General features: G+C 42.0%; 1 protein-coding gene across 1 annotated transcript in view; it reads right to left on the bottom strand.

Annotated features, from left to right (window-relative positions):
- The window catches only part of plcxd3 (phosphatidylinositol-specific phospholipase C, X domain containing 3), a 68,162-nt gene that overhangs the window by 18,448 nt on the left and 35,647 nt on the right, over positions 1-14,067 (bottom strand). Inside the window, exon 2 of the mRNA XM_002940119.4 lies at positions 12,430-13,138. Coding sequence (XP_002940165.2) covers positions 12,430-13,138 — 709 coding nt within the window. The remainder of the gene's footprint in view (positions 1-12,429; positions 13,139-14,067) is intronic.

The following is a 14,067-nucleotide window of genomic DNA, read 5'->3' as shown; positions in this document are numbered from 1 at the left end:
ATGATTCCTCTCTAACTTGATCCCTATACCACAGGAGGGCAGTATTTAGATACTATCCCCCTAGCATGGAATTGTTGCTCTTATTATTTGATTTTGGAATAAGCTTTTTCCCTGGTTAATATGGCATCATTGACAAGAGGGTAATCTCCACCCCCACCTCTGACTGGACAGAGCACATCATTTAGCAATTAAAGAATTAACAGTGTGTATATATGCATGCCCTACCCCCCGGTTCCTTTGTCTTTTTTTACTCTGTCCTACAACTGACTGGAAGGATTTTTTCTGGGAATCTATACAATAATATAGCTTCCATTACCAGGGAGTTTTATTTTAGGCTCCACTGAGGAGCTCGCATTGTTTTGCCTGGTGGCCTGACAGCGGGCTAAAAAAGATAAGCATTGCTATATCAGCGCTGCGGGGATCCTTACCTGATGGAAGGGAGGCAGCGAAAACACTGGTCAGACCTGATGGCTGGCATATTAAAGTAACCGATGCGCACGGAAGCGCAATAGAGGGATACAGGACTTCCGCGTTTGACGTAAGGGGGCGGAGTTATGACGCGGTCGCGTCTCTTAAGGAAGTGACTGCAGGCGCGCGGCGCCGCCGCCATACAGCACCTTCGTGAACGCAGAGGGAGCAAGCAGTATAAGCGAACAGGTACAGTCGCTACTGATTTATTTTGCTTAAGGGAAACCAGCAGTATGCTAGAATGGAAAGGTCCCTTATAAGCATGTTTATTATCATTAACAGGCATGGAAGCTCGCCACTCACACAGCCCAGAAGGCACTAATAGAGAAGATAGGAGGTAAAAAAAAAACCCTATATTTTTAAAGATGGAGAAGGAAAAGAAATTTAAAGACATTTGTATTTTGTCTCTCTGCTTGTGTCTCCCATGCTTCTTCAGTGTGTCTACCCCAGTAAGAACAAGAGAAAAATCAAGATGTGCAGCTTGTGATAATCCAGCGGCCAGACATGCAAAATTTTGTCAGTCATGTACAAAAAAGCTGTCAGGAGAGACCTCAACAGAATCAGTTGACATCATGGCATGGATTAAAGATGCAGTGGCACAAGGCATAAAAGAAGCAACAGCGCCTAGCACTTCAAAGCAAGTTCGAAAGAGGGCGGCAGAGAGAGAAATTTTCACCAGAGACGATTCACCAGTAGAGGAATCATCAACAGGGGAATTATCTGAAGAAGAGCAAGAAGAAGATTTGGAAGAATGGGATAAAATGGATGCTAGATTCACAGTCCAAAATAAAATCCAAAGGTTATATCCTTTTTCTCCAGATCAGGAGAAGGTTTGGGAAAGACCACCAAAGGTGGATGCAGCGGTGGCTAGGCTATCCAAGAGAACAGTCCTGCCAGTGGATGATGTGTCATCTTTTTCAAATCCTATGGATAGAAAGATGGAGACTATACTAAAAAAGAACTATTTGGCTACAGCAGCGGCTTGCAGACCAGCCATAGCATTGACATCAGTATCCCGAGCCATGCAAGCCTGGCTGCATGGGATAGAGAGAGCCATTAAGCATGGAGTGGAGAGAGAAGAGATTATAAAATCTCTGTCAGACTTAAAACTAGCAACAGATTTTGTTGCCGACGCATCGATTGATTTGGTAAAGTCCTCTTCTAGAGCACTAGCATTGTCAGTGGCGGCAAGACATGCACTATGGCTTAGATCCTGGAGTGCAGATAAGGCCTCTAAGGCAAATTTATGCAACATGCCTTTTGAGGGGGATATGCTTTTTGGAGCAAAACTAGAAGACTTGATAAAGAGAGTCACAGGAGGAAAGAGCGTTTTTCTGCCGCAGGAGCGAAGGCAAAATTTTTCTTCTTCAGGCCCAGGTTCAGATAGACAAAGACAATCCTTTCGGGATAAGCAAAACTTTAGAGATCAGAGAGCATACAGACCTGGAAGAGAATATACACAGGCACAGAATTGGAGGAGAGATACCAATATGACGGCCAGAACCTCTAGAGGTAGAGGTTCATCTTCAAGAGGTGCAAGGAAATATTTTTGAAGGGGGGACAGCTCAGACCGAGAAAATCCCCAGGAGATTATCAAAATTTTTAAAGGTCTGGGCAAAGTCAATATCGGACGCCTGGGTGTTGAAGACAATAGAGAGAGGATATTGTCTGGAGTTTCTAAAGATTCCCCAACAGAATCATTTCGTAATTTCCCACATTCCACACGACAGACAAAGGAGAGAAATATTGTTAAATTACGTGGACCAATTGAAGAGGCAAGGAGCAATCAAGGTAGTTCCAACCTCGCAGAGGAAGAAGGGGTTCTATTCACCCTTATTCATGCTAAAAAAGAAGACAGGGGACTTCAGGCCAGTACTAGATCTCAGAGACCTCAATCAATATTTATGGATAAAAAGGTTCAAGATGGAATCATTATACACAATAATTCCAGAAGTAAGGCCAGGAGATTGGATGATTTCCATAGATCTAAAGGATGCCTACCTACACATACCAATTGCAGTGTCGCATCAGAAGTTTCTTCGATTCACAGTCGGTCCCTGCCATCATTACCAGTTCACATGTCTGCCCTTTGGGCTTGCAACGTCACCAAGAGTATTCTCAAAGGTTCTAGTAACATTGATAGCAGAGTTGAGAAGGAGAGCAATCAACATCTACTATTACCTGGACGACATCTTGATGTTAGCAAGGGAACCTCACATCTTAGAAGTACAAAAAGAAGAAGTTATTGCATACCTACAGAGTCATGGCTGGATAATAAATCTAGACAAGAGCCAATTATTTCCCTCGCAAGATCTAACATATCTAGGAGCGAGATTCTGCACAGACAAAGAAGTGGTGACATTACCAGAAGAGAAGAAACAAAGGATAAAACAGAAGGTGCAATGGTTTCAAGAAAGATCAGTCTGCTCAGCAAGACAGTTCATGGGGCTGATAGGCTTATTGACGTCGGCGATACCGATGACTCAATGGGCAAGATGGAATATCAGAATCCCTCAGAGAGAATTCCTGTCCCAATGGGACAGGTTAAGTCCAGACTGGGACCAGAACATTTCTATTTCAAGAGAGCTGAAGACAGCCTTAGAATGGTGGTTAGAAGACAATCATCTGTCAAGAGGCAGAAGATTAGGAGACATATCCTGGGAGGTGCTGACCACCGACGCCAGCTCGACAGGTTGGGGAGCTTATTGGAGGTCAGAGGTGGCCCAAGGAGGTTGGTCTGTACAAGACAGTTTACTCCCAGCGAATGTCAGAGAATTGAAGGCAATGGCATTGGCCCTAGCAGATTTTGGGCACTTGCTAAGCAGCAAATCATTACTAATCAGGATGGACAACATCACAGCGATGTGCTATATAAAGAAACAGGGGGGCACAAAAAGCAACCAGCTGATGCAGGTACTGCAACCAATTATGCAATGGGCGCAGGACAATCTGGAAGATCTGTCAGCAATGTTCCTCCCAGGGAAAGACAACAAGATTGCAGACTTCCTAAGTCGATACCTACTAAACAGGCACGAGTGGGAACTCAGTCAACAAATATTCGAAAGAATAGTGAACATGTGGGGCCAGCCAGACATAGATCTAATGGCGACACAAACCAACAGGAAGGTGAGCCAGTTTTATTCCAGGATACTGGAACCGAAAGCGAGAGCGACGGATGCGCTAATGCAAGATTGGAGCTCAGGGCTTCTGTATGTCTTCCCACCAATCCCAATGATATCAAGAGTTCTAAGAAAGATAAGACAAGATCAAGCAGAGGTTATAGCAATCATCCCAGATTGGCCAAGGAGACCGTGGTATCCGCTGCTCAGACGGATGACGGTGGGGATACCCATGAGATTACCAAGAGTACCATGGCTATTGAGGCAGGGACCAGTTCAGCATCCAGAGGTACATACTCTAGCCCTCAAGGCATGGCGTTTGAGAGGAAGAGATTAAGAGACTCAGGCCTTTCATCACCTGTGGTAGACACAATGATGAATTCAAGAAAGGGGGCTACATATAAAACATACCAGAAGACCTGGAAGGTATTCATGAGCTATCTGAAAGAGAGAGAGATGACAGCAGACCAGGTTACTGCTGTACAGATTTTAGAATTTTTACAGAAAGGCTTAGAGAAAGGCCTTAGCATGAGGACACTAAAATCACAGGTCTCGGCAATTTCAGCCTTTACGGGAAAGGCTTGGGCTCAAGAACAAACTGTCATTCAATTCATGGCAGCAGTTATAAGAATAAAACCGCCAAGAAAGAGTGTCGCACCTTCATGGAATTTGCCTTTAGTGCTAGAGGCTTTAACGGAACAGCCTTTTGAACCTTTGCTAGAGGCTTCAGACACAATAATGACTTATAAGACAGTCTTACTAACAGCTGTAACATCAGCAAAATGAGTGAGTGAATCGAGAGCCTTGTCAGCCCAGGAGCCATATACGATATTTCTTCTGGATAAAGTTATCCTAAGACCTAACCCAACTTTTTTTACCAAAGGTAATGACTTCTTTTCACTTGAATACAGAAATTGTGCTACCAGCCTTTTTTCAGCAACCACAATCAGACCAGGAAGAGAAATGGAGTACATTAGACCTGGTCAGGTGCTTATCCATCTATTTAAAGAGGACAGCAAAATACAGAAAAACACAACAGCTGTTTGTTATTCCGGCAGGAGTAAAGAGAGGTCAAGCAGCGGCAGTATCCACGATAAGTCGTTGGATAGTGATGGCCATACAAAAGGCTTATTCTTCTAAGGGGAAACAGATGCCAATTGGCATTAAGGCACACTCCACAAGAGCAGTGAGCACTTCATGGGCTGTAGAAGCGAATGTTCCACCAGATGAAGTCTGCAGAGCTGCAGCATGGAGTTCCTTCTCTACATTTCTAAGACATTATCAGCTAGACGTCAAATCAACGTCAGAAGCAGAATTTGGACAAAATGTTCTGAAAGCAGTCCAAACCAGAGGAAAATAAAAATATTTTGTTTTTTCATGCAGACAACAGTTTTGAATTTCATTTTTTTCAGAGATACCCTCCCAGGGCATTGCTTTGTAAATCCCTCTTGTCAATGATGCCATATTAACCAGGGAAAAGAGAAAATTAATACCATACTTACCGAAATTTTCTTTTCCTGGTTAATAGATGGCATCATTTACAAGATCCTCCCTAAAAGGCTTAATAACCAAGACAAAGGAACCGGGGGGTAGGGCATGCATATATACACACTGTTAATTCTTTAATTGCTAAATGATGTGCTCTGTCCAGTCAGAGGTGGGGGTGGAGATTACCCTCTTGTAAATGATGCCATCTATTAACCAGGAAAAGAAAATTTCGGTAAGTATGGTATTAATTTTCTCTTTTCTTTAACCAGCTGGTCGGGGCACAAATTGAGTGCCCCTAAAAGGCAAATGCTAATGGAAGCCTTTACTGCCCCTGATAGGGCATAAAGAAACATATCCTTATGGGTTTTATACAATTATCTTCCCAATACAATACAGATTTATCTCTAAATTTCTGAAACATGCCCACACTCTGGTTGGGTAATTAGGCCAATTCTGATGATAAACTGTCCTTCAGGGCATTTACGTCATACTGGGAAGTCAGTTTTGCAATCATATCAGAAACCCAATCAGGCAATCAAATAACCTTATTGGCCAATGCCTCTTCTCGGCAGGTACATTGGGCAGTTGCAGAAGGAATAGGCTAATTGACAACATTATCCTTTAGGCTTTCAATCCTCTTTAACTGCACTTAATATATGATATATATTTTATATAACAAAGTAAATGATAAAGTAACACGTCCTATAATTACTTCTTTAATATATGTGGGAAAATTCCAAAATGTTCCAAACAGAACCATCTAATCTGAACCCAGCTGCTTCAGTAAACTCTGGTTCACAACACAGGGACGTGAGTGCAGCCATTTCTCAGCTAATTTATAATTAATAGGAGCACATTATATTTAAAAGCTGCAGCTCGGGCTGGATCTTACCTCATTATTGACTAATGCAGGATGTTTCAAGGGCTGCTGGAGAAAATAGATTTTTTGTCTGGGACTTTTGCAAAGAACTAACTGCTCTTTGGTGACTGACTACGGCATTGCTCTTCAAAGTCCTCTGGCTTCTAAAGACGAGGTAAAAGGAAACGATAAACGGCGGATCTGAAGGTAATGGCGTTCATTAGGAACTCATATCCTAAATAATTCATGGTGGCCTTAATATTTGTTATTGGAAACAGTCAGTCAAAGCACGCCATGTTAACTTCTGATTCAATTGGGCTCTGTGAAATGCATCATATATACACCTAAACAGAAAACTCCCTCTTGCAAAGGAACCTCTAAACCCCTTGCCTTTTGCCCCCCCCCATCAGCCTCCATCAGTCAGACCTTGTCCTGATCTGGCCCAATCCCAACCCTTTGCATCTTCTCAGTTCCCCGCACCTATGTTGCAATAGAAAAGATAGCAACCCTAACTCCTACCCTTTTGTCTCATAATCCCTAGGGTTCTCCAGTTAGATCAGTGATCCCCAACCAGCGGTTAATGAGCTCCATACTACTCACCAACCTGTTTGATGTTCCGTCATGTTGCCTCAAAGTGGGTGTTTATTTTTGAATTTCTGGCAACTTTTGAAGGCATTAAGACCATGTGTACTGCTGAAAAGAACCTCCTGTAGTCTGCCAGTCCACATTGGGCAACTAAATAACAAATCACAGCTCTTATTAGTCACTCCCTAGGAACTTTTTCTTGCCTGTGTAGCTCATGAGTAAAACTGGTTGGGGATCCCTGATCTAGAACGTGAGGGCTGAAGTACAATGAAAGAAACCACAGGGTATATGACTATTATGCAAAGAACACCATGAGGTGCCCAAACAAAATCTGGAGGGCAGCAGGTTCCCAACTTATTATAGACAAAATGCAAAATTACCCTTCAAAACCAATGACAGCACTGACCTTGAAAAATACCCCTAGATGGTGCAGTTAGGTGTTTAGAGAAGATATATTGTATATAACTGCATAATTAGCACTTCTCCCTGAAGGATAAGCTTTCTGTTCTGTAGACTGCCAGGAAGGCAGAACTTTTTCTTTGAGCTCAGATTGGCCAGATTGATAGAAAAATGCATCTGCCAATCAGAAATGAGCATAATCACAGAGCACGGCCTTATAAAGATGGATTCCAGGGGGGAAAGTTGCACGGTGAGAGCTTTTGTTTTAGCACTTTGCATCTGTAAATAAGTCCCTATAGCTTCCCATGGTGTCGGCATATTTAGGATAGTACAGAGGATCAATGCACTCACAGGGCACCGCAGAGTTAATATTCAATAATGAACTGGATGAAATAGGCAAGAGGTAGAAAAAAAACGTTGCTATGTGTGCGCAGATTGCACTGTGAATGGCGTGATCTGTTTTGTATATTGTACAATTCACAGTCTTATTAAATCAGCTGGATGCAATTTTCTAAGCCCTTTTGGTGGCCATGGAAACCACTTTTTTTTTTTTTTGCCGAATTCCATTATTCATGACCAGGTTTCAGCTGACAGCAGACATGCCATGTGTCTAAATTTCCACCTTCTTCCTCAGCATATGATTAGCTCAATAACTTCTACCCAGTGGCAGCAACGGGACACACGTTATCCCAGCCATTTGCAAATATCACACTACAACTCCCAGAATGCCCCGAAACGGGGGCGCTGAGCATTAAAGTTACTAAATAAGTAGAACCATGATTTTTTTTTTCAAATGCCAAAAATGGGTTATTCTTATGCATTCTTATGCAATTATTTCTCACAAGACAGTTTTAGGGATATTAGAGAAATGTTAGCGCTCAGCAGGACCCATCCCTGTATAAGCTAAATTTGGAACCGAAGGTACAGGGAGATTTAATGACCTGACTTGGGCCATAGGGAGTTGACAGAACAGCTGACATGCAAGTCAGATTACTGTCACAGGCAGTTAGCTATAGATGACTCGGAAATTACACACATACTATATACTATTATTAGTAAGAAAAAATATAGAAGACAAATGAAATGCAGAAATCAGGGCATAAATAACCAGAGGTTGTGCCGAATAACATAATAATAGCTGCTAAAATGTCAGTACAAAACAGCTACAGAGAGTGATGATGAAGAAGTACAGGTAAAGGACCTGTTATCCAGATTGCTCATGATCTAGGGTTTTCTGGATAAGGGATCTTTCCGCAATTTGGATCTCCATACTTTTTCTAATAAAAAATCATTTAAACGGTAATTAAACCCAATAGGATTGTTTTGCCTCCAATAGGGATTCATTATATCTTAGTTGGGATCAAGTACAGGTACTGTTTTATTATTACAGAGAAAAGAGAATCATTTAACCATGAAATAAACCCAATAGGGCTGTTCTGCCCCCAATAAGGGGTAATTATATCTTAGTTGGGATCAAGTACAGGTACTGTTTTATTATTACAGAGAAAAGGGAATCATTTAACCATGAAATAAACCCAATAGGACTGTTCTGCCCCCAATAAGGGGTAATTATATCTTAGTTGGGATCAAGTACAGGTACTGTTTTATTATTACAGAGAAAAGGGAATCATTTAACCATGAAATAAACCCAATAGGGCTGTTCTGCCCCCAATAAGGGGTAATTATATCTTAGTTGGGATCAAGTACAGGTACTGTTTTATTATTACAGAGAAAAGGGAATCATTTAACCATGAAATAAACCCAATAGGGCTGTTCTGCCCCCAATAAGGGGTAATTATATCTTAGTTGGGATCAAGTACAGGTACTGTTTTACTATTACAGAGAAAAAGCAAATCGTATTTGATTAAAATAGAGTCTATGGGAGACGGCCTTTCTGTAAGATCATTCTGGATAATGGGATTTCAGATAATGGACCCCATACCTGTAAAACATTTTGGATGATGATTATGAAAGTATAATTGGGGGTAGCCAAAAGGAAAACCTAAATTGGTGGAGTTGTGACATAAGGGTCAGGGTTAGCTGTATCATACACTCACAAGACAAGCAGTGTAGATAGTACAATTGAGAAAATGCCCTTATGCAGAAGAGATGATATGCACCTTTTTATCCCACCTCTTGGTAGAGTCTGGGCCGGGATACACACCTTATCAACCAGTACCCCTTCGGAGGTAGTCCAGGTAATAGGGACTCCAGGGTGAGTAGGATCAGGGGTTGTACTGCCTGTCACTATCTCTACTCCGTGGCCCTGCACTGAGGCAACATTGCCGGATAGGAGACTACTCCTGGCCCTAATCACTCCTTTGGTGGGGCTAATGACTGCCCTTTCTAGCTAGAGCTGACTATGCTCACTTTCCTAGAAAGTGCTTTACTGTAATCTGCTGTGCTTGCTTATCCTCGTTCACGGGGCCCTGTCCCCGACTTTCACTAGAGGTATAATGTCCTCTAGGGTACAATGCTTCTGGGGCCGACAGTCCCAGGCTCAGATGGAGCTCTGCTTGGGACACAGCATGCAGCCAAAAGAGGAAGCCACTCCTCCTTACTAGACACTATATCAGTCTGCAGGGGGAGTGGTCAACCTGACTAAACCTATAAGGAATAGTGTTAGAACTGTAACTCAATAACAATAGAGGTGAGAAGAGGTAGGGAATAAAGCCATAGGGAGCTTAACCCTATGGGTCCCTACATTATGAAAACTGGAAATGATTTCTCAGCAACAGTAACCTTAAGTACGTGTAGCATGTGTGGTATATGTGTATGTACAAGCATGAATTTCCATGTACATACCAATATATAGCTATGCACAGGGGTACATCAGGGCTTTGGGCAAATGTCTGCCTGGTCACACCATTATAATGGCCCTACGGCTAGTAATACATTTGTTCACATGCTATAAATATAATTATTTTTTCAGGCATTTCATTATCATTTTTGCCAGCAAACATTTCAGCTCACCATAAAATAAACAGCAGCCTTGTAATGTTAATATGAGCCTTATGTGCACAACAGGAGTCTGGCACACAGGAAAAGTCATTTCATTCTATGGAGTATTGTCTAGTTTTCATTCAAAATTAAAGCATTTTATACTATAAACAAATATCTAAATAATGCACCTAGGCAGGGCTGCTCCGGCTATGAGGCAAGGTGAGAACATCTCCTCGGCCAGCAGTGAGCTGCCACTTACCAGGGGTGGCAAAAAGCCGCTTTGGGTCTTCCTCAGAACCCACCCAACAATTTTAAACTACTATGTGGCTTTTTTTTAAACTCATACTACTGAGGTCAAATCAGAAATCTTGTGTCCATCTTGAGGCTGCATCTTACCACAACTCTGGTAAACCTTCATTACTAGGTATGGTTACAGTTTGTAGGAGCTAGGCTTGCCACCATGCAGGGCTTAGAATTTTATAAAGGGCACAAGTAGTAAATACACTGGGGGTGGGTTTCCAATTTGTAGAACTGCTAACATTTTGCCCCAGGACAGAGCCCCTCTTCCACAACAACACACAGCAGCCCCGGGGCACATAGTTGCAGAGCATCACACTATGCAATGTTCTGATGTATCCTTTGAGCCAATTCAAGCTGGGTGTGACAGTAAGTACTACACTGTACATTTGCCCCACCCAGGGCAGCACAAGGGAAACTAAAGAAGACAAATTATCATGGACCAGACATCTGTAATAAAGTAAATTGGCCCCTTACTTTTTTTTAGGATTTGCTTCATAAGGGGTTGCCTAACAGTTGGACACCCTGAGTGTTTTCTCCTTTAGCCAAATTGATTTTCTTAATGAAAATACATGTTGGAACATTTTCCCCGATTGCTATGAGTATCTTCACTGGTCCAATTTAGCGACTATGTTAGTAAATTAGCCCCTTGCCTTTGTGGTAAGAGCCAAGAACTGATTGCGCCCCTATTTGCTTCCCTTAAATACAGAATATGATGCAGGCAAGAACCACTTGAGACATCTTGTCTGCCCATTCTCTGCTCCACTCCGAGAGCTCAGACAGACTTTGTCCTTCACTAGTGAAGATTATCCATGTCTTTATTCTCCTTGTTGCCATAGCACTGCTTCTCATGGTTTAAAAGAAACTGGTAAGTTTTCAATTGACAACACAGGATTAGAAAAGCTTGGGGCTAAAATCTTCGATGCCGTCTAAGAACTTACAGAAATATCCTGTTAAAGCCTAGAATGCTATGAATACAGGGAATTGGTGTATCTGCCCACCCCTATATGCTTTTGAACTAAGTCCTATTCGTATTCCTAAGAAGGAGAAAGTTATGTAGTGGCATAAATGTTCTACCTATTAATGGCTAACTGAACAGAAATATTAACAACTCACATTATATAACTGTAACTGTAGCTGTACTTGAATATCTTAAGCTAGGGCCAAGTCCTAACTATGAACCAAGCAGTCAGTAAACCCACCACAACACCTAGAACTACACCTAGTACCCTGGAGTCCTACTGACCCTCCAAGGCCATGCTAGGTAGGAAAATAACAAAATGTGCCACTACTGCTCCAGTAATAGGTAATGTAGCTGTGCAAAGGCAAGATACAAAAGCCCACAACTGAAAAACATACACATTCAACAGGTTTTGCTCCTGATCAATTGATCTTTATTTGTGGTTTTGGAGGGTTAGTGAGAGACCAAGGGTACTAGCTACGTGGTGTACTTAGCCATTGTTGTGTACATTCCTTAGGTAACGCAATATCCAATTCCTAGGAAAATGAGTAGGAAGGGACATTACATGGTTTCTATTTGAGACCCATATTTTATTATTATACTACTCTAGATTTTTATTTCAGTCACTTTAAGCACAGAGAATGTTAGAATATGGTATAGAAATAGCATTGGAGTTACTTTATAATTCTAGAACATATCTTTGTAAATGCAAAACCTTAGACTTATGGCTTTCATAAGAGGCAGTTAATGAAGAAGTGCAGTATATCCATTTAATAAACCTCCACTTATATTTCCTCCCATTGTAAATACCTAATTGAAATATTAAGAGTATGATTATTGTCCCCTTGCTTCGCCCAGTTTTCATAGAGCTTTGTGTAAGTTATATACAAACACTGTATTGGAATAGCAGTATCTACTTGCCTATCAGTAAGAGAGGTAGCTACTATGGTACCTATTACTCTCCTGTATTTTACCTCCTCTAGCCTTCCTGTTGTGTTACAATCTTTTTACAAGAACCCAAAAAGGATATGGCCAGGGGCATGGAGGTATATAACCTGGGTTTGGTCAGTAAGCAATAGCTAAAATGAAATTAAACAGGCTTAGTAGGAACAAGACCCCCAGATATGTTTATGGCCTGCACACAGAGATACCATAAAACCATATCAGCATAGGTATTAACTTGTATTATTATTACACAATGCGGAAGGAAATTCTGTAGCACCTCATCATGGCAAGTAAAGCAATAGAGCAACCATATCAAGTTAAACACTAATAATGCTATTACGCTTTACCCTATGTCTTTTACTTACCTTTCTGTTATCGTTTCTCTGAGGCCACTGGCCACTCCTTTGACCACAGTACTAGCTTTGGGCGTAAGTACCACCTGAGATATAAAAAATGAACCTTTCTTCCTCCGCTCAGTGATTGAAGACTGCAGGAACTGAATCAGTTTTTCAGTGTCTGTTGTATTTGCCCAGGGAGCCGGCATCATTTGCCCTGGCCATAGGAAAGGAACTTCAAGGGCCACTGGACTATGATAAAACACCAAAATTTGATAATTCCTCTCCCAGAGATACTTAAGACACACCTCCTGGGCGAATATAACTGGGCAGATTTTCTTCCCAAATATGTCTCTGAGCATCTGTACAAGGTTTTCATGATGGTATTTTTGCATCCCATAGAAGTGATTGAAGTCCAAGAACACCACTTCTTTAGTGTGGTCAGACAGGTAGGCATTAATCTCTTCAAGGCCTTCATTGACTTTGGCACTAAATAATCCATGAGCAAAATACAACTCATTATCAGGGTCTCTAGGCTTCGTTGAGATGCGGAGATCAAAGTACCGTATCCCCGCCTCTAGCTGATTTGTGAAATTCATGGTCTGTGTGGCCAACCACTTTCTCATGAGCTTTTTAGCCACAGTACCGAACACAGAGACAAAGTTCTGGACAGTTTCTGGCTGCTCTGGTCCAACAGGAGAGGCCTCATCAATGTAGAAACTGAAGGAATCATGAGATCCTAAAAAAAAAAAGCAAAACAGGTCACTTTTTGGGGGCAAACCAATTAGTTTGGAACAGTGGGGTGTCATAATAGCTGAAATAACATGAAAGTGTTGGGCCTAACTGGATGCCAGGGCAAAAATCAGATAGGGGCCTTTGTAGACACATTGACTAATGACCATACTCTAAATCAGTGATTTCCAACCAGAGTTCATGAGCAACATGTTGCTTACCACCCCCTTTGATGTTGCTCCCAGTGGTCTCAAAGTAGGTGCCATTTTTACATTTCTGGCTTGGGGGCAAGTTTTGGAAGCCCAGAGACACAGTTTTACTCTAAGCCAGTGATCCCCAACCAGTGGTTCGTGAGCAACATGTTGCTCCCCAACCCCTTGGATGTTGCTCTCAGTGCCCCCAAACCAGGGAGTTATTTATGAATTCCTGACTTGGGGGCAAGTTTTGGTTGAATAAAAACAAGATTTATTACCAAATAAAGCCCCTGTAAGCTGATAGTGTGCATAGAGGCTACCTAATAGCCAATCACAGCCCTTATTTGGCTCCTCCATGAACTTTTATGGTGCTTGTGTTGCTCCCCATGTCTTTTTACATTTGACTGTGGCTCACGAGTAAGAAAGGTTGGGGAGCCCTGCTCTAAGCAGAGCCTCCTGCAGGCCAGCAGTCCACATGGGGCTACCGAATAGCCAATGATAGTCCTTTTGCTTGTGTGGCTCACCAACACTTGTTACAACTGAGTGTTGCTCATAAGTTGGGAACCCTTTCCTAAATCATAAAGCATTATTCAGTTAAACATTCTCAAATTTAAGCTGGTACTAGATGGATACAATAGTTTGGAAGGCTCTCAGTGTGGTTGCATTCACATAAACATGTGTCAGCTGGCACAACTGGTAGTACTGTACTTGCCATAGACCAGCTCTGCCCATTGCCTATACA

The sequence above is a fragment of the Xenopus tropicalis genome, chromosome 1, assembly GCF_000004195.4.
Source record: "Xenopus tropicalis strain Nigerian chromosome 1, UCB_Xtro_10.0, whole genome shotgun sequence".
Taxonomy (NCBI): domain Eukaryota; kingdom Metazoa; phylum Chordata; class Amphibia; order Anura; family Pipidae; genus Xenopus; species Xenopus tropicalis.
This window is presented reverse-complemented; position numbering and strand designations above follow the sequence as displayed.